The 17,298-nt window shown below is 29.0% G+C and overlaps 1 protein-coding gene across 1 annotated transcript in view; it reads left to right on the top strand.

Annotated features, from left to right (window-relative positions):
* The window catches only part of LOC142319512 (uncharacterized), an 87,330-nt gene that overhangs the window by 5,654 nt on the left and 64,378 nt on the right, over positions 1-17,298 (top strand). Inside the window, exon 2 of the mRNA XM_075356871.1 lies at positions 523-664. Within this exon, the coding sequence (XP_075212986.1) occupies positions 523-664 (142 nt within the window). The remainder of the gene's footprint in view (positions 1-522; positions 665-17,298) is intronic.

The raw sequence follows: 17,298 nt of genomic DNA on the forward strand, positions 1-17,298 counted from the left end.
GGGTTATGTTTATACATATATATGTATGTATGTACATGTGTTTGAAGCTTAATAACTTTTGACTGGATAAATCAAATTTGATGAAATCTGACACAGACTAGTATATATGAGGCAATTTGTTAGTAAAAGTTTGAAGTCAATATCTCCAGGGGGTGGAATAGATAGTTTTCTTGGGGTCAATTTTCTTAAAATTTTGCAAACATACCCCATATTATATTAAGCTCAGTACATGTGTGTACATGGATATCTTTACCATTAAAAAAAAAAAATTCCCCAAATTCTCCCCTTTCCCAAAAATCAAAAAGTTATATTTTTGCTTATTACATATTTTTTAACCAAATTTTTTGAATTATCGATTAAAATATTGATTTTTTAAAAATGTTTTTCATGTCATTATTTCTCCAATATATATAAATAAATAACTGATGCTTAAAAAGTACAACTTTGATGTACTTTTTTACTTGATTTTTTAAATAAAAAAAAAAAATATTTCCCTATGTAATAGATGATATTATTTCTTAGGATGAGCCATTACCATATGGAGGAATTGATGGTGCCTGGGGCCACCGTATACTTTTTGTTTGCAAACAAAAACATGGATTATTAGTGCCAATCACACAGATTGCACCTGCTTTCAATTTGAAATTCTCAAAGCATCATTCAGGTAAGCATAGTTTACAGTAGTGTAAACTAGATTGTAGGACCATTAAAACATATTGAGATTATTGCTTGCCCATTAACTAAGCACATATTCAATCCTGTCAGTTAACTAATTAATCTAATTGTATATTATTATTATATTTCTGAAAGTTTCCAGATGTAAAGGGAAAGCTTCAGGAAATTTTGCTAGCACTTTTTTGATTGTAATTCTTAGCTTTTTTAGGACCATTATGCACTGTTAATTAGTTGACAGCAATCAAAGTCTTTACAAATTTCACAAATAGCTGACAACCTTTAAATTTTCATTTGAAGGAAATCAAAATGTGAAAACTGTAGTTTGAGACCAAACTGATAACTCACAGTTCGCCAGAATTACATAAACATTAAATAGAATAAACCTCAAAGAGATAAACAGAATGATATAAAAAATATAAAATTTAAAACGAGAGAAGGTGCAAAAACGTCTCAAGAAAGGAAGGTGTACAGCATTTTCATAGAAGTAAGACAATATGAAGATAATTTTTTTTTTAATTTTGTATGAATGTCTACCAAATCATTTCATGACTTGTTAAATATTTTGAGATCATCTTTAAGTAAAAAAGGCACAGACTTTAAATTATATAATTCTCCAGAAAACTACTAATTTCCAAATATATTTGCTATTTCTTATCATCGTCTTTTTTAACTTCCCTCGCTACATGACAAAATACCAAATGGGGCTCCAAGATTCAATTTCTGAAATAAATTTCTCTACATCGAAACTCTTTCTGTATCACGCTCTGTTATGAAAATCATAGCGTCAACAAAACTCATGCACACAGCTGCTCTCTGACAAAGTTGTTCACAAACTGAACCCTTCCATTTGAACTGAGGCACTAGCTGTTTGACCTATGCTCATTTTTGTTAACTGTCAGAACTTATTAGTTGATGTGATCAAGTACGCAGTTGTATTATCCCTTGATTCTAGTAACTGCTGCAACTTAATCATCAGCAACTAATTGCCAGTGTGTGTGTAATTAATCCAATAATTTTAAAGCCTGTTAATACAAGCTTTAAAATCACATAAGATGCCTTGAATTGTGAATTTCAAATATATAAATGTGCATTATACTTGTGGATGAAAATTCATATATCAATGTGTAACAATATTGCAAGGAGGATTATAAGATTTATATATTACTTATTTTTTTACAAATTGGTTTTCGAAATAGAAGTACATTTTTGAAATAATATTCATAATGTTACTCAAGTGTTGAAAATACCTTTCATGTATCTCAATGCAAACTTCGAACACATATTTGCACGCATTTTTTTTTATTCACAAAATATTTTTTTTCAAAGACACCTCTAATTGAAAGATAGAGGAGGCCATAACTTCAAGAAATTGAGCAAAACTTGCGTCATTTAGTTTTCTGTATGGGCTTTTGCTTCTTGTTACATCCATCAACCTCAAGGTTTTTTTCTAAATAATACTCAAATGTTACTTTTCTGAGAAAATATAGGACTAATAATTCTCCAATAAGTCATGACAAAACCAAATACTAATTTTCATTGAATGAAGTCAGGGGAGACAAGCAATTTCTCGAATTAGCTTTTTTTATCATTGCATAGGTACTTATATAGTAACATGGAACCGTGCTTGACTAGTGAAATAAACATTAGAAAAACAGTTATAGAGAAATTTACATATGCTTTGCTTAATCACTTGTAACAAAGCAGATGAACCACATGAGATATAACTGATTTATGGTTGATCTTCTTTCTCCTGGTTCTAGAAATAAATGCATTACATGAAGTGGATAGAGCATCATCAATTTTCTATCAGAAAATCATAAGGGATGTTTATTTCAGACGAATCATACATTTACTTACCACAAGTAAAAATTTATGATTGATGATTCAAATAATGGATATAAAGAGCCTGTTTCCAAAGAATCGAAACTGATATTGGTGCAGGCTGACTGTTCTACAGTAGAAGCTCCTAACGTATTTTGATTTTTAAACCAAGCCAAAAGTAAGGAAAATAATGAAATAACATAAATGCTGAGAACTACAAAAAATGATAGGAAACTGCCAATCCTTCTACATTGATCAGATTTGGTGAATGACAGTGCTCATCATCATATCATAAAATTACATATGCACATTTTTACATAATTTAGTAATGACCAACTGTATAGAGGAACCTTTTCATACCTGGGGTTTTTGTTAATTTTACTTTTTAGCTGTCTTCAGTAAATATTTTGTTTGTTTTTTTTTAACATAATTTCCGATTACTTGTCAGTAATTTTCAGATCTGACTAGCTAATACAAATAAAGCTTTTTCCAGTTCATGTACATTGGTATACAATTGAGACACATTATTATAGGTACCTGTATATAAAACTATGAGCATCTACTCTGGAATTACAGGTACAAACATATACTCTTCTTCTGGCTTAACAGATACAAAATAAAATTATAAATAAATAATTAATTAAATCAGAATGGATTTAATTTATACTGCGGAAACTGTCATCAACTATGGTGGAAAAACTAATAACATATGAGAAATTCATATATTTATTCCAATGAACATATAAAATAGGTCTGCAGGAGAATTATAACATATAGAGTGCACAGATTTTCATACAAATATGAATAAGTATTGAAAAATAAAAAATTAATTATGTGGTGAGGTAAAAATAATGGACATACTCACCCAGTATCCAGATGCAGTTGAAGTTCGTTGTGTCTGCTTCTATTGCACCTGTCGTAAGTTTGTTAGTTTTTTCATGGTTATGATAAGATGACTTCAAAACAGTATTTTTCAATAAACTTCAAAATGTGTTGATTTACTACACCCTTTTGTAGTTATTTATCTTATCTACTAATTATGTTTTATGCTATCTGTTTCTATAGTGTTAGCTTATTGTTTTACAATTTATACTTATAATAAATGAAGCCATTCAAGTGTTGTGTGTGCTTGCCAGTAATTCGGATTAATATCCAAAAATAAGATTATATTAAATCAATTTTTAAATTTTCATCAGATGCAGTGTAACGAGAAATATGGGCTGATTAAATTCACATGGAAAACTCTCTACAAAGGAAACATCAACGAAGAATATTTTACGGAAGATAATATGATTACTGGAGATTTTTCTCAAAGCCAGTGGCACAACTTTGACTAGTAAAAGAGATACTAAAGTTAAAATATAATGCTTAACCTACTCTATTTAGGGACTAGACATCATATTCATATCTGCCAAAATAAAAAAGGGAAAAGCCCCATGACTGACAAAAAGATTTAGCTATGATTGCACCGAATAAATTTGAATGTTAAAGAAAACTTATCAAAACTAAGGCCTAGAATACAATGTAACTGATGACAATAAAATTTATCTTAGTGAAAAAATAGTAACTTAAGTAATATCATTGTCGATTTTCTTTGATGATAAATTAGGAAAAATTTATTTTAAGATTATGGAAAATACAAAAATCTTTTTATACTTCTGTGGCAAAGTGGACACCAGTACACTTCATGGTTTGTATTTACTGCTTTTGTTGAAGGTATGCATGCAGTAAATTTTAGAAGAAGTAGGGAAATACAGCAAGAGAAGATTATGGAAATGTATCTATTTTTAAAGATATTTAACAATTCATAAAGATAAAATTTCAATTTTAGAATAAACAACAGAATGTAAAAATTATAATTTGAATTTACACGTAATAAAAAAAACAAAAGCTTGAAAGCAGAAACAAAATAGCATTGTCTGATGGGTGGGAACAAGCACTTATCTACAACAGCCATTCAGCACCCAGCTGTTATGTCATTTGTTTACAAGTATGAGTCAAAAAGCCGACCTCCATGGCGCGAGTGGTAGCATCTCAGCCTTTCATCCAGAGGTCCCGGGTTCGAATCCCAGTCAGGCATGGCACTTTCACACACAATACAAATCATTCATCTCATCCTCTGAAGTAATATCTAAAGTGGTCCAGGAGGTAAAAAAAAGTATGAGTCAAAAAGAAGTACATCTAAGCGTGTAACAGCATATGTTATAAAATGTCTTACAAAAGAAAAAGTGAAACGTTAGAAATTTGTGAAGTACTTAAAAGACAGGTGAGAAAACGTTGACAAACATAAACATCCATTAATTGAGTAAATCTATTAAAGACGGTCGAAAACGTGTGAGAATGAACCGTGTTGTAGCTATCCGAAAACATCGACAACAGAAAAAAATGGCGGACACGATTAACACATGTATTCAAAACATTTATCAAAATGATCCTCGAATTACAGTGCCATATTGCTTCTACACTCAATATCAGTGTCTCGGCAGTGAGAATCTCGTATCATAAATTAACTCAATACCTGAACGTATGTGCACCCTTCTTTTTCTTTTTCCTGTTTCGCCTCCGGTAACTACCGTTCAAATGATTTTTCAGAGGATGAATGAGGATGATATGTATTATGAGTGTAAATGAAGTGTAGTCTTGTACATTCTCAGTTCGACCATTCCTGAGATGTGTGGTTAATTGAAACCCAGCCACCAAAGAACACCGGTACCACGATCTAGTATTCAAATCTGTGTAAAAATAACTGGCTTTACTAGGACTTGAACGCTGTAACTCTCGACTTTCCAAATCAGCTGATTTGGGAAGACGCGTTAACCACTAGACAAACCCGGTGAGTCCGTATGTGCACCCTGGTTCCACGAATGCTAACGGACGAACATCAGTACACACGCCTGCAAGTATCTCAAACATTGTTAGCATAATGTAAAGAAAGTGGAGATGAACTTTTATAGTCTATTGTTATTCGTAATGAAACCTGGGTACACTATTTTACTCCAGAAAGCAAAAGAGCGTTGATGCAATGGCGACATCCTTCGTCGCCGAAACCGAAAAAAGAAAAAAACACTTTTTCATGAGGAAAAAGTTTGCCTTCATTCTTTCGAGATTAGCCGGCTGTTCTATACATCGATTTCGCAACAGAGCAGCACATCATAAACGCCGAGTATTACTCATATTTACTGAAGGATCCAGTAAAAACAGTCATCCAAACAAGCGGAAAAAAGGCAACATTCCGTTTCTATTTTACAGTATGTTGCGTATTGATGCATGATTGATGAATCCGTGAATTTGTGTTCTATTCTGTAACATCCTCTTACAGTCCTGACCTCGCACCCTCTGACTTCTATGTGTTAGGAATCTTAAAAGTAACTCTAGGGGAAAGTTTTGTTCCGATGAAGTCATTGAAGTTGTTAGAGAACGGACCGTCACCAGCCATAGGAATTTATTTTCCACAGAAGCTACCCGAAAGATAGAGTCTGTGCGTTAAAAAGGAGTAAAAATAGCTGTAATTTAGTTGTTTTATGTTACTTTTTGAATAAATAATAATAATTTTATTAAAATGTTAATAGTCAGTAATAATTATGTTATAAAATTAATTTATAATAATTATATTATACTTTACATTTCAATGTCCTTCTTAAAAATAGTTTGGTGCGTCGTCCGCCCAAATATTTATAACTTATTTTTCCAACACATCCTACACGTTGATTCTTCTTCATTATAGATACCTTGGCACTTTAAGATGAAACTATTATGAGGGTTAACAGATTTTAAAACATTGCAACGCCTTCCTCAAAAATGGAAAATGAGTTACATTTAAACCGGTACAGTAGTTGAACAAAAATGTCTATCAGTCAAAACAAAAAAAAGGATGCATATTGCACTATGCTTTTTACTACGTAATAATAAATAATTATTTATCATGTTCACAAAATAAATATATAACACTTACAGGATTCTGCAACATCATTGGTTTTTTTATTAATTTTTTAGCTGCAGTTCTTCAATAAATTAAATACTACTAATTCGTTATGATGTTAATGTTGTAAACAGACTATTCTAAACGGAATCGCGAATATGATAACAGAAAATAAAATCACTGACTTGGCGTATTAATCCGTTTATAACTTGTACCACTACTGTGACGTCAGTATGTAAACATCTAGGCCCTTAAGCTTTCGTAGACTCACTGGGAAACCATTGGACAACGTATACCTGAGGTCACACACTCTCCCGTAGTCTAAAATGTAATCGTTTTCGTAATTGTTTCCCTGCCATTATTCACGCTTATTTTATAACAATTAATCGTTTTTACATCTCGTACATATTTCCCGGTCGGGTCTTTTCTGTTATGTGTCCAGCATTCATTTTTATGGATTTTTTTATCAGTTTTTTTTTCCGCATACTTACTGAGTTTAGAACATACGACTATCCAAACACAAGACTAGCAGCACTTTGTTCAATCACTTATAGTTTACAGAAAAGCAGGACAACTTTTTGCTCATATAGTAGTGTCACACACAACAGTGCTTTCCAATAACACTTTTACAGCGTACTGTTACACGGCAACTAATGAAAAATTACTTCATAACTTCATAAAGAAACCTACAATAGTAAAATGTTAACAGAATGCAAACTTACACTCGAAATTTTGTAATTAAGTCATCTAATAAGCAGACTTGTCGTACTGAGAAAAGTAACCTATAAAGTACTTAAATTATATTACTACACATTTCAAATGTTAACACTTATTCTACTCCATTAACTAAACTAAACTATGCTTCGAATAACGGAATATTATTATAAAGGCACATTAATTTTTATGCTCAGAACAAGATATATTAACAAAGCGTACAAATAGTCAATACCAGATCGCTATCTTATTTGTAAGCCGAACAGGCCAACGCAGGTAACAGTTCTACAAATTAATTATCTACGATTTTATTTAATACAATGATTTAAACGATACTACCTAATGCTTTTGCATAAATCCATGAGAAACAAAAAAGATCCATCCTGTCCAGTAACTGTGGTAAATCGGCTCCTCAGATTTCTTATTTCTCAATGTTTTCTTGTGTGTAGGTTCACATGTGTGTTATGGCGTCTGATTTGCTTTATCTCTCGGGAATCTGTTTAATCAACAACTATGTAAAATCACTTGAAGTTATATAATTTTTTATTATAGAATTAAATTTACAAGTAGATCTGATTTCTTAATTCTGTGTTTTGTGATGCTGCTATCAAGATTTTCCGGTGGTTTCTTTTATCCTTCCAGACAATTGCAGAAGCTCTTCCTTTTATTATTCCAGAATAGCACAGCAATTTATTTCTGATAAAAATTTGTATAGTGCATAACTATGCACTAAAATATTCATTAACAATTCTTATTACAATAATTTTTTTATTCTGTAATAAAATTTAAAATTTTAATAACATGGGATGTGCATTTTTTCTGTTAACTCATTATCATTAACTGTTATCGGTGCCATAAAAGTTCTAATTTAGTTCTAACAAGTTGATTAACATCATAGGCTTGTTAAAATTATTATATAAACACATGTTGAAGCTATAAAAGATAATAACAATTGGCTATATAATTATAAATATAAATGATAATTTTCTCAAGAATCATTTCTTTGATATTTTTTAACTTAATTTTTTTTTTAATTTATTTATTGTTAGTGATGAAATATAAAAACCAAGTACTGGCCTATCTAAGTATGTATCAGAAGCAACATTTCTCAAAGTTGAAACCATAATGAAAATCTGAAAATTTTTTTGTCAGAAATCTTAATAGATTGTCACTTTTGAAAAAATCACGCAAACGCCCAAAAAACTAAAGTTTGTATTGCTCATTGGAGCAAATATAAAACAAAAAAGCAATAATAAGTAAATAAATAACAAATCGTATCTTGGCTTTTTAAAATTACTGTTACTTTCTTGAAAATTTTCCAATCCCATTCCCAGTAGCTCCGATTTACAAATATTGTAACTAAATAAATATATGACTGGTCAGTAATCCTACTGCAAATGTCATTCAGACATTTTTACAGATATTGTATTTATCCTGATACTAAAATTACATTTTCTGTTCATTTCACCAATTAACTTCAAATTGTCTTAACTTTGATATCCACTAAAAAATGTGTTCTTTTGTGTACACTCAGTAAAATGATTTGAATTGTTAACACCGTTTGAATATAACAGTGGACATAGCAGCATTTATATACTATTTCAGTATTCTGTTCTGTCATATATGCAAATAAAAAATGTGTTTTTTCTTAATTATTTAGACTAAAAACAAAATTCTGATAAAATTCCTCAACTGGTAAAAAAACTTTCATTTAAATTGTAAAGTTTACAATTTTTATCTTGGTACATAACGTATAGACAGCAAACAATATCCATACTTTTGTTGTATAAATAAAAAAATTTCATTATTTTTCAAATAAAATAAATAACTCGAAATGAAAAAAAAAGGTTAAATCAAGGAACAGATGTAGACTGTTAATATAATCTTTAGATACATATTATTAAATAAGGAAACAGTAAATTTGGTTCTCTATTTATTACATGTGATATTTATGAAAATCAAACACAAGAACTAGTCAAACCTGCACAACGTGATAAGTATTGTCTTGGTGTTTCCCGTAGGTCCCAGGGTTCAAATCCCGGTCAGGCATGGCATTTTCACACACTACAAAATTATAATTTCAACTCGTGGTCCCAGAGGCTAAAAAAAGAACTAACATATAGTAGTCTTTTATTTAATAAAAGAGAAAAGATACATCATAAAACATCAACAAAGTAATCACACAAATTACAAAAGTACACATTTTATTATTCTGAAACTATATAAAAAGATCCATCACCTACTTAACACTTGATTACCACTTCCTTATTCCATATTATTCCTCTTATGCTCTAATAAAACCTTTCTGCCACTCGAATTCTTTCTCTTATTTCATATCTAAACTTTCCTTCAAATGAAATTTTAAATAAGAACTTCCTCATTACCTCCAGTTTTTACAATGGATTTTATTTCCTGTTGATTGATTACTTTTTACTTCTTGTACAAAGTAAAGGAAATATTGTGATTCCGAAAAATCTAGGTTTCTAGATTTTAATGGAAATATACATTTTGACCATCCCTGAATTAATTTTGTCTAATTTCAGCGTGATGTCTGTACGTACATATGTATCTCGCATAACTCAAAAATGATTAGCTGCAGGAAGTTGAAATTTTGGATTTAGTAGTGTTGTAACATGTGGTTATGCACCTCCCCTTTTGATTGCAATCGACTAAACCAAAAGTGTCCAAAAAAGCCCAAAATCCAAAACAAATTTGGATTTTGTAGTTTTTTTAACTGCAGTGGTAAGCCCTCATTGAGAGCTTTTCAACGATATATAGTTGAAAAGTACCACTTATATACTTTTATATATAAGTGGTACTTATTTTTATTGATTCCAGAGTTATAGCCAAATAAAATTTTAATTAATGAAATATTTGGATCTTAGGGGAAGGCACATCAGTTCGAATCAGACTTAATTTTATTTTATTTTTTTTAAATTTATTTATTATTTTTTTTTTTAACATTAAATGTATTGATTTATTAATAATTACTAATCTCTCATTGTAAAAAACTTTTAACAATGAATAATAATTCAATAACAACAAAAAAATGAAAAAATATCAGAAGTTTTTAATGAAATAAAACTTTTAACAAAAAATATATGAAAAAATATCAGAAGTTTTAACTAAATAAAATGTTATGTACTTTTCTTCTAAAAAAATTGTAATTGTAATTGTAATTTAATATACATACAAGGAAGTCATGTGTTGTCCATATCAGATTTTTTACTCTTATCAATGGATTTATTTTTCCCCAATTTTTCAAAATTTTCATTCCACGTAGTTTATCATAAAACTATAAATAGGATTAATAATTCCTAAAAACTATGATTTATTGTTTGCTGTTTAAAATTTATCTTAAAATAAAAATATTTATGAGATTATTTAATTTTTTTTATAAATTATTTAATTTTTATTATAAAAATCATGTATAATATCATTCTGGACTATTGCTTTTTCTTTTGTTACAACAGTGTAAAATCTGTACAAACAACATTCCACTACATTATTCAAATTCTGACTTATGTGGCAAAGAAAATACTATTAAAATTTTATATATAATTAAGTACGTAGAAGAAAATTCACTGCTGTACACCATTATAAAGAAAAAGGAAAACTGGATCAAATACAATTTAAGAAAAGAATGTTTACTGAAAAGCTATACAAAGGTAGAATGAAAGAGCAAAAGTATGAAAAAGAGGATTGACAAGATAACACCAAGGTAACACCAAAAAGGTGCAAAAGGTCAAAGATAAACTAAGAAATTTGCCAACAATAGTTATCAGTGGAGAAGAATCTGTCGTACATGATTATGGTAATTGAAAAAGCAATTAAAGTTATTTCAAATAAACAATGAAAAAAAAAATCCTAGAAAGATGAAAAAAGTTTAAAAAATTAAAGGAAAAATATTTCATGAAAGCATGAATTAATAAATATATTAAAATAGAGATGTGTTCACATATCTTTGATAAACATAATTAATTACTATTTATTACACATATTTCTTGTTTTAATTTCTAGCTATAGGACTTTTTGTTTTTTTTATATTTATAGATTAAGATGAAACCAACAAACAAGTATTAAAACTGTATACGTATGTTTTTGAAATTGTTCACAAAAAAGAAACATGACTTTAAATATACTATTAAAATTTTTATTCTATTCATTTTAATAATTAAATATAACTTAATAAATAATTAATAAAGGTTTTTCCCTACCAACCCCTAGAAAATAAATTCTTCTAGTTATTTTATAAGTTAGAATAGAAGTCCTCTGATTTTTTTAATTTCAGTTAATATCATTTTAGATAACACAATTAAAAAAGATTTATTATAAATTATATTTTTTATTATATGTGAAAACTGTCTGTTTAAATTAATTTGATCTTCCTAAAAAATGATTAAAAGAATAAACATTAAGCAGTAAAAATGTAATGACTGAGCTGAATATTAAGAAGAAGTGAGTCATACAAGGAAATACTAGTTGTGTTGTCGATAAAAATGTGAACAGATGTTGTTGGATAAATGCCAATAAGAACTCAGTTCACTACTCCAGCAGTAATATTTTATAATAGTTCTAATATTAAGCAACATTTGACTAGAATATTTATTTCTAAATGGTAAATGTTTAAACTTTAATTAATAAGAATGAAATTGTTTCAAAATAAACTTAATCAGTAAAATGGTTTCTATTTATATTCTTCAAAATCTAAATCATTATACTAGTTTAGTTTTTTATCCATTAAAAATATCATCTTGTAATCACCTGTTTTTGAATTAACAAGTTGTTCTCAAGCATTTGAGAATCAAATCTAGTTTTTAATTTTTATAACCTCTTTGGTGCTTTATAAACATTTAAAAAATAAAAGTACTACCTTCAATCAAAACTTACCCCTTTTCCCGTGACAAGAGTACTAATAAATTTAGGTGAGTAATATCATAAAATCACTCCATAACTGCTAGAACAGGTTAGCTATGTTGAACAAAAGTATTTTCTATTTAACCACATTTTATTGATCAGGAGCTATTTTATTTAAAAAAAATTAAATGAACAGAAAGGAAAAATGGTATTTTGACTATTTTAGGATGTATACATAAAAATATTCCTCTTGAAAAGAATTGTTAATCTGGCCAAATATAACAACAAAAAAAATAACATCTTTAATAGTTGTGTACAGTATCATTTGCTTATTTAAAATAAGTACTGTCAGATACACTTTAATTCTTGTGTTTTTAATAAAATACTATAATGCAATTATATTTATTGTGGTAATCATTTTATTGTGGTAAACTAGCCTTTTGTAATTCTATAATCAATACCTTTAAGGTAAAGTTTAATATAAACTGGCCTATATAAATGTCTCTGCCAGCCTCCATGGTAGTGACAACATCTCTACTTTTCATCAGGAAGGTTCTGGGTTCAAATCCAGATCAGCCTTGGCATTTTTTACATTAAATAAAAATTAAGTTTATAACTTTTGATCAAATAAGATAGTCATCCGTTCATTATGTGCATTTAAAAATCATGAATTGTTTTGTACACAACAAACAAATGATGTGCTGCCATATTATAGATTTGAAATGATCTTCTGGAAGCATAATTTCTTATTTTTAGAAACTATTAATTTATTTATTATAATATGCTGATCAAGTAACAGCACATATTTAATATTTTTGTCAGTACATATTTTTTATTTTTTTTATTAAAAAACTAGCACTTATGATTCATTGTCACAAAACTATTACTCATTCAATTTATACTGTCTTATTCATTTAATTTATTGCTGTAATTAATTAAAAATGCATTAACTAAATAACATAACTCATAGGGTGAATACCATTACCTCACAGCTTATTATAAACAATTTAATTTTTTTCTGCTACTCAAATTAATTATTCTTTCAATATAATAAAAATTATTGTATTTCTATTGAACAAATTATATAAAAGGGAAATTTTGAATGGTTACCCAGATTTTAGACAAGCCTTCCAGGAAATTCATTAAAATCACCAAGTGTGGATATTTAATAAGAAAGTATTTTACAAAGCAATTCATCCACAGTATTGACAATGGAATCCACGCAATCACTATTCAAATTTTCATTCTTCTTAATTGTAAAATATTAGTTAAATAAATTTAAATAAAGAATCCATTCTCAAGGAAAGCTTAAGTAAATTTTTTGGGTAATAGATAGTTAATAAGAAATGATTAGAAGCATACTCCTCATTACCACACCATATTTTGTGATTTTGAATTAATTGTTCCCGAAATAAAAACCCAATCAGAGACAAACATACACGCATGTGCAGAGATAAACATACACACCAGATTTTGTAATTAAGATATTCGGTATTTTAAATCGGTTACTTCAAAATATCAGTCCTATGGATCATTCTTTTTTAATATGCCTTAGGTGGTATGTATTTTGTACAGTAGTTAATTGAGGGACGAGGGATGAAATGATAAATAAAGAAATGCTATTTTTTCTAAATTGTACCCAAAACCATCTAGAAGTCATCAAGCTTGCTACTAAAACAACTGATTAATCAGTTTTTGACCGATAGCTCCAAACTACAATAGCCAGGAAAGTAAAATATAAAATATTTTGAATTTTTATGAAAATAATCACCAACTCTCCATCTTGTTTCATGCATGGTTGTAACACTGAAGACATGCAAATTTAAAAAAAAAGAATATGTACATTATGTAGTGAGCATGATAACTATTAATGCACGAGCGCGAAGTAAGTCATGACACTCACCAAGGTTCGTGTCATAAACTTTGCAAGGGTGCATTAATCGCCATTATAGAGTTACATACCCTACTTTTTCTAAGGCTAAGAAAATATTGGAATTATTGATTTTAATCAGTGATAGAATACTTTGTTTGTGGAATAGTATTCTTTTAATTTAAAAAAAAATAAATTAAACAATAGTTTCTGAGGCAATAGTTATTAGTAGTAAGTTCTGCATTTTCTTTAATTTCGATCAGTTTTGAAAACATTTGTAACTCAGAATCCAACTAATTAACAAAAGGATAAACAGTGTAATATGGAAACTTAGTTACCGATTTGTGTGCTTCAAATTAACCTCTGCTTGCTTACTACTAAATCGGATTAAAATCAAAGTAAAATCACGGCTGATGCAATAAACAGTACCTGCTTCTGATTGGTCAGTGGTTAAAATAGTAGACTTTTAATTGGTTGAACACATGCATCATAATGAAAGTTTTTTCATAATGATGCTCATTATGATGCAGGTTCCAGCCACATAGTTCAAAAGTTATAATACAGTCATAGAAAAAATTATTTTCAAAATTATTATTAATGTATATTAAGTACCTAACACAACATAGAATTTAGAAATCCTGACAGGTCCGGAAATAGAAGCATTCGTGAAAAGTGTTATTCAGAAGTTAGTTAAACATTTTGTGAAACAGGTTTTGAAACTTGTTTGACATAGGTCAGAACATGTCATTCCTGGTCCTGACAGGTCAGTCATACTGGATATTAAAACAGCAGTTACAAGATCTCCTCATAAATATTTGCAGACTAAGCTGGGTAAAGAACATTTAACTAGATTAAGCTCACATTGCAGTGGTATATGTGAATGCTGAAATGTTATCCATATCAGATGTAGGTTTTCCATGAGCTAACTAATGCTGATTCTGCTAAAAGGGTCCATTACTGTCAGTGGTTCAAGAACTTCATAAGAAACAACACTGGCATTGTAGATGTTTTTCACAGATAAAGCATGCTTTCACCTTGGTGGATATGTTAATAGTAGTCAACGTCTGGACCTGAAGATACTCCAGGTTTTTTTCACTGGAAGAATCATTTCTAAAGGATTGTGGCCACCAAGATCCCCTGATCTGACTAGTCCAGACTTCTTTGTGTGGGTTATTTAAAAGAAATTGTTTATAGGAACAATTCACACACCTTGCAGGAAATCAAGGCAAACATTACCAATGCCACCCAGGAATAGACAGGAGGCAGCTAAGCCATATGATCAAACATGTTGACAAGTGTTGAAGTGGATGGACAAAATTTGTAATACCTTAAAATTATTATTTAAGTCTTTGCTAAAAACTTGTTATTTATAGACTAAACTAAGTGATTGCACCTCTTTTAAGATGAACACCCCATATTTTCATTTGCTATTAGGTTCAATTTATCTATCTTACCTTAAAATAAATTAAATAATCATCATCAAATAAAAAATAGTATTTTTACAGGACAATTATTTTTACATTTTAAAAATCTTTTGCCTCAAAGGATAGTGGTTTTTCTAACACTTTTTAAATATAGTCTTTTCATTAAAAACATAAGTAATTTTTTTATTATAAACATTTCATAAACAAATGCAAAATTTGTGGATTTGTTTGTTTGCTTGCAACAGCGTCATGCAAGAACCATTGCTTTCAAATTTTCAGGATACTTTTGTATTATCCAACGAAGGTTTTAAGCCATAGATGAGACCCTAGTCCCCTTCAGGGTTAAGATATTAAAGATATTCATTAAAAAACAAAAATTAATCCTTTTATGGTGACAGAAATATAATGAAGTAAAAAAAAAAAAAAAATGGTAAAATTACTACTTTTTTTTCTTTAATAAATATCTAAAATATTTAATATTTATATTCTAAATATTTAAAATGTTAATATGTAAATATTAAATATGAAATATGTGAGAATATTAAATATGTTCACAACCAGGTAACTAGGAAAAGATGTTATATAATAATTATATAAACTAGTGGGATGTTAACTGGAGAATTGGAAAATTGCCATCACTGTCTGGACTTAGATTCTAATCAGAATTCATAGTAGTTTCTGTTGGATTGTTTATATTTTTAGCTAGCATACCATTTCCTACATTTTACATTCTTACTTTTAGAGGATAATAACATTTTATTTACAGTTACCAAACGATTATTTTTCTCTCTCTTCTCTTACAGATATTATATGTTAGTGTTTCTTTTAAGTTTTCATTTTGAAAACTTATTTGTTAATCTTTACATCTATTTTAAATGTCCATTAATAATAGTATTATTAATAGCTTTTCTGGCTCAAAATTGCTTACTCCAACATCACTAAAAATCTAGTTTTTTGTATTTTATACACCTAATTATTGTAGGTATTTATTACAGCTCATTAAATAATTGGTAAAAACAATATAACATAATGCTGTAGTCTGAGATGTTACTCCTTCTCACATCAAATCAGGCCACATATTTTTATCAAATGTATATGGCTCAATGATTAATTTTATATAATGACCAATCTGTTCTCAACACAATAGATTTTTAAACTTGTTTTTATGTTTTACCCAAGTGTTAAATAAAATTACGTCAAAAAATGTTTTTTTCTTCAGTTTTTTTGAAGAAAAATTTTGTTAATGAAAATAATCTATGAGTTATCAAGCTATGTAATATTTCTTTTACTTATTTACTGATTTGGAAGTCAAATAAAACCATCTTTATTACTTATCATTATTATAAAGTGAATGTGTTAAGCTTAAATTCATCAGCAAAGGTACACATAACAATACTATTTTTTTATGTTGATACCATAATCAATGGTTGTATGTGATCTGAAAGTAAGGAGTGAAGTGCCTCTCCATTGCCTTCTTCACTTATTAAAAATATGATTGCATATCATCATTCCAAGGCCACCAAAATGCAGGCAGTATTCGATCCATAAGTGACAATTCCAGTATGGACTCCAGTCACTGTTATTGATTGACAATAACAACTCTGACAATGTATTTTGCACCTCAGGTACTTTAAATACATTTTACCCAGATAAACAGGAAGTGTAACCAGTAAATTAATGCACCCCCTTCTGTCATGAAACAATGCATTTTGTAAATTATACAGGCGTTCTGAAAGTTGCTTTGCACTGAAATTATGGAAGAGTAATGATGAAACGTTTTTAATTATTACTTTGTATTTTTATTTCATTATTTTATAGAAACGGATATTAGAATAACTGGAATAGTCTTGTATGTAAGACATTACTGCGGGTTTTAGTTCATTAGTTGTGCATGTTCTGTTGTAATGCACTGCTTGCCCCACCCCCCCCCCCCACAAAAGTAATCTGAGAGTGTCAGATCAGGCAGTTGCGCAGGCCACAAACCCCTCAAAATGATTTGTTCACCAAAGACATTTCAT

Source organism: Lycorma delicatula, chromosome 2 (genome assembly GCF_047948215.1).
Source record: "Lycorma delicatula isolate Av1 chromosome 2, ASM4794821v1, whole genome shotgun sequence".
In the NCBI taxonomy this organism is placed as follows: domain Eukaryota; kingdom Metazoa; phylum Arthropoda; class Insecta; order Hemiptera; family Fulgoridae; genus Lycorma; species Lycorma delicatula.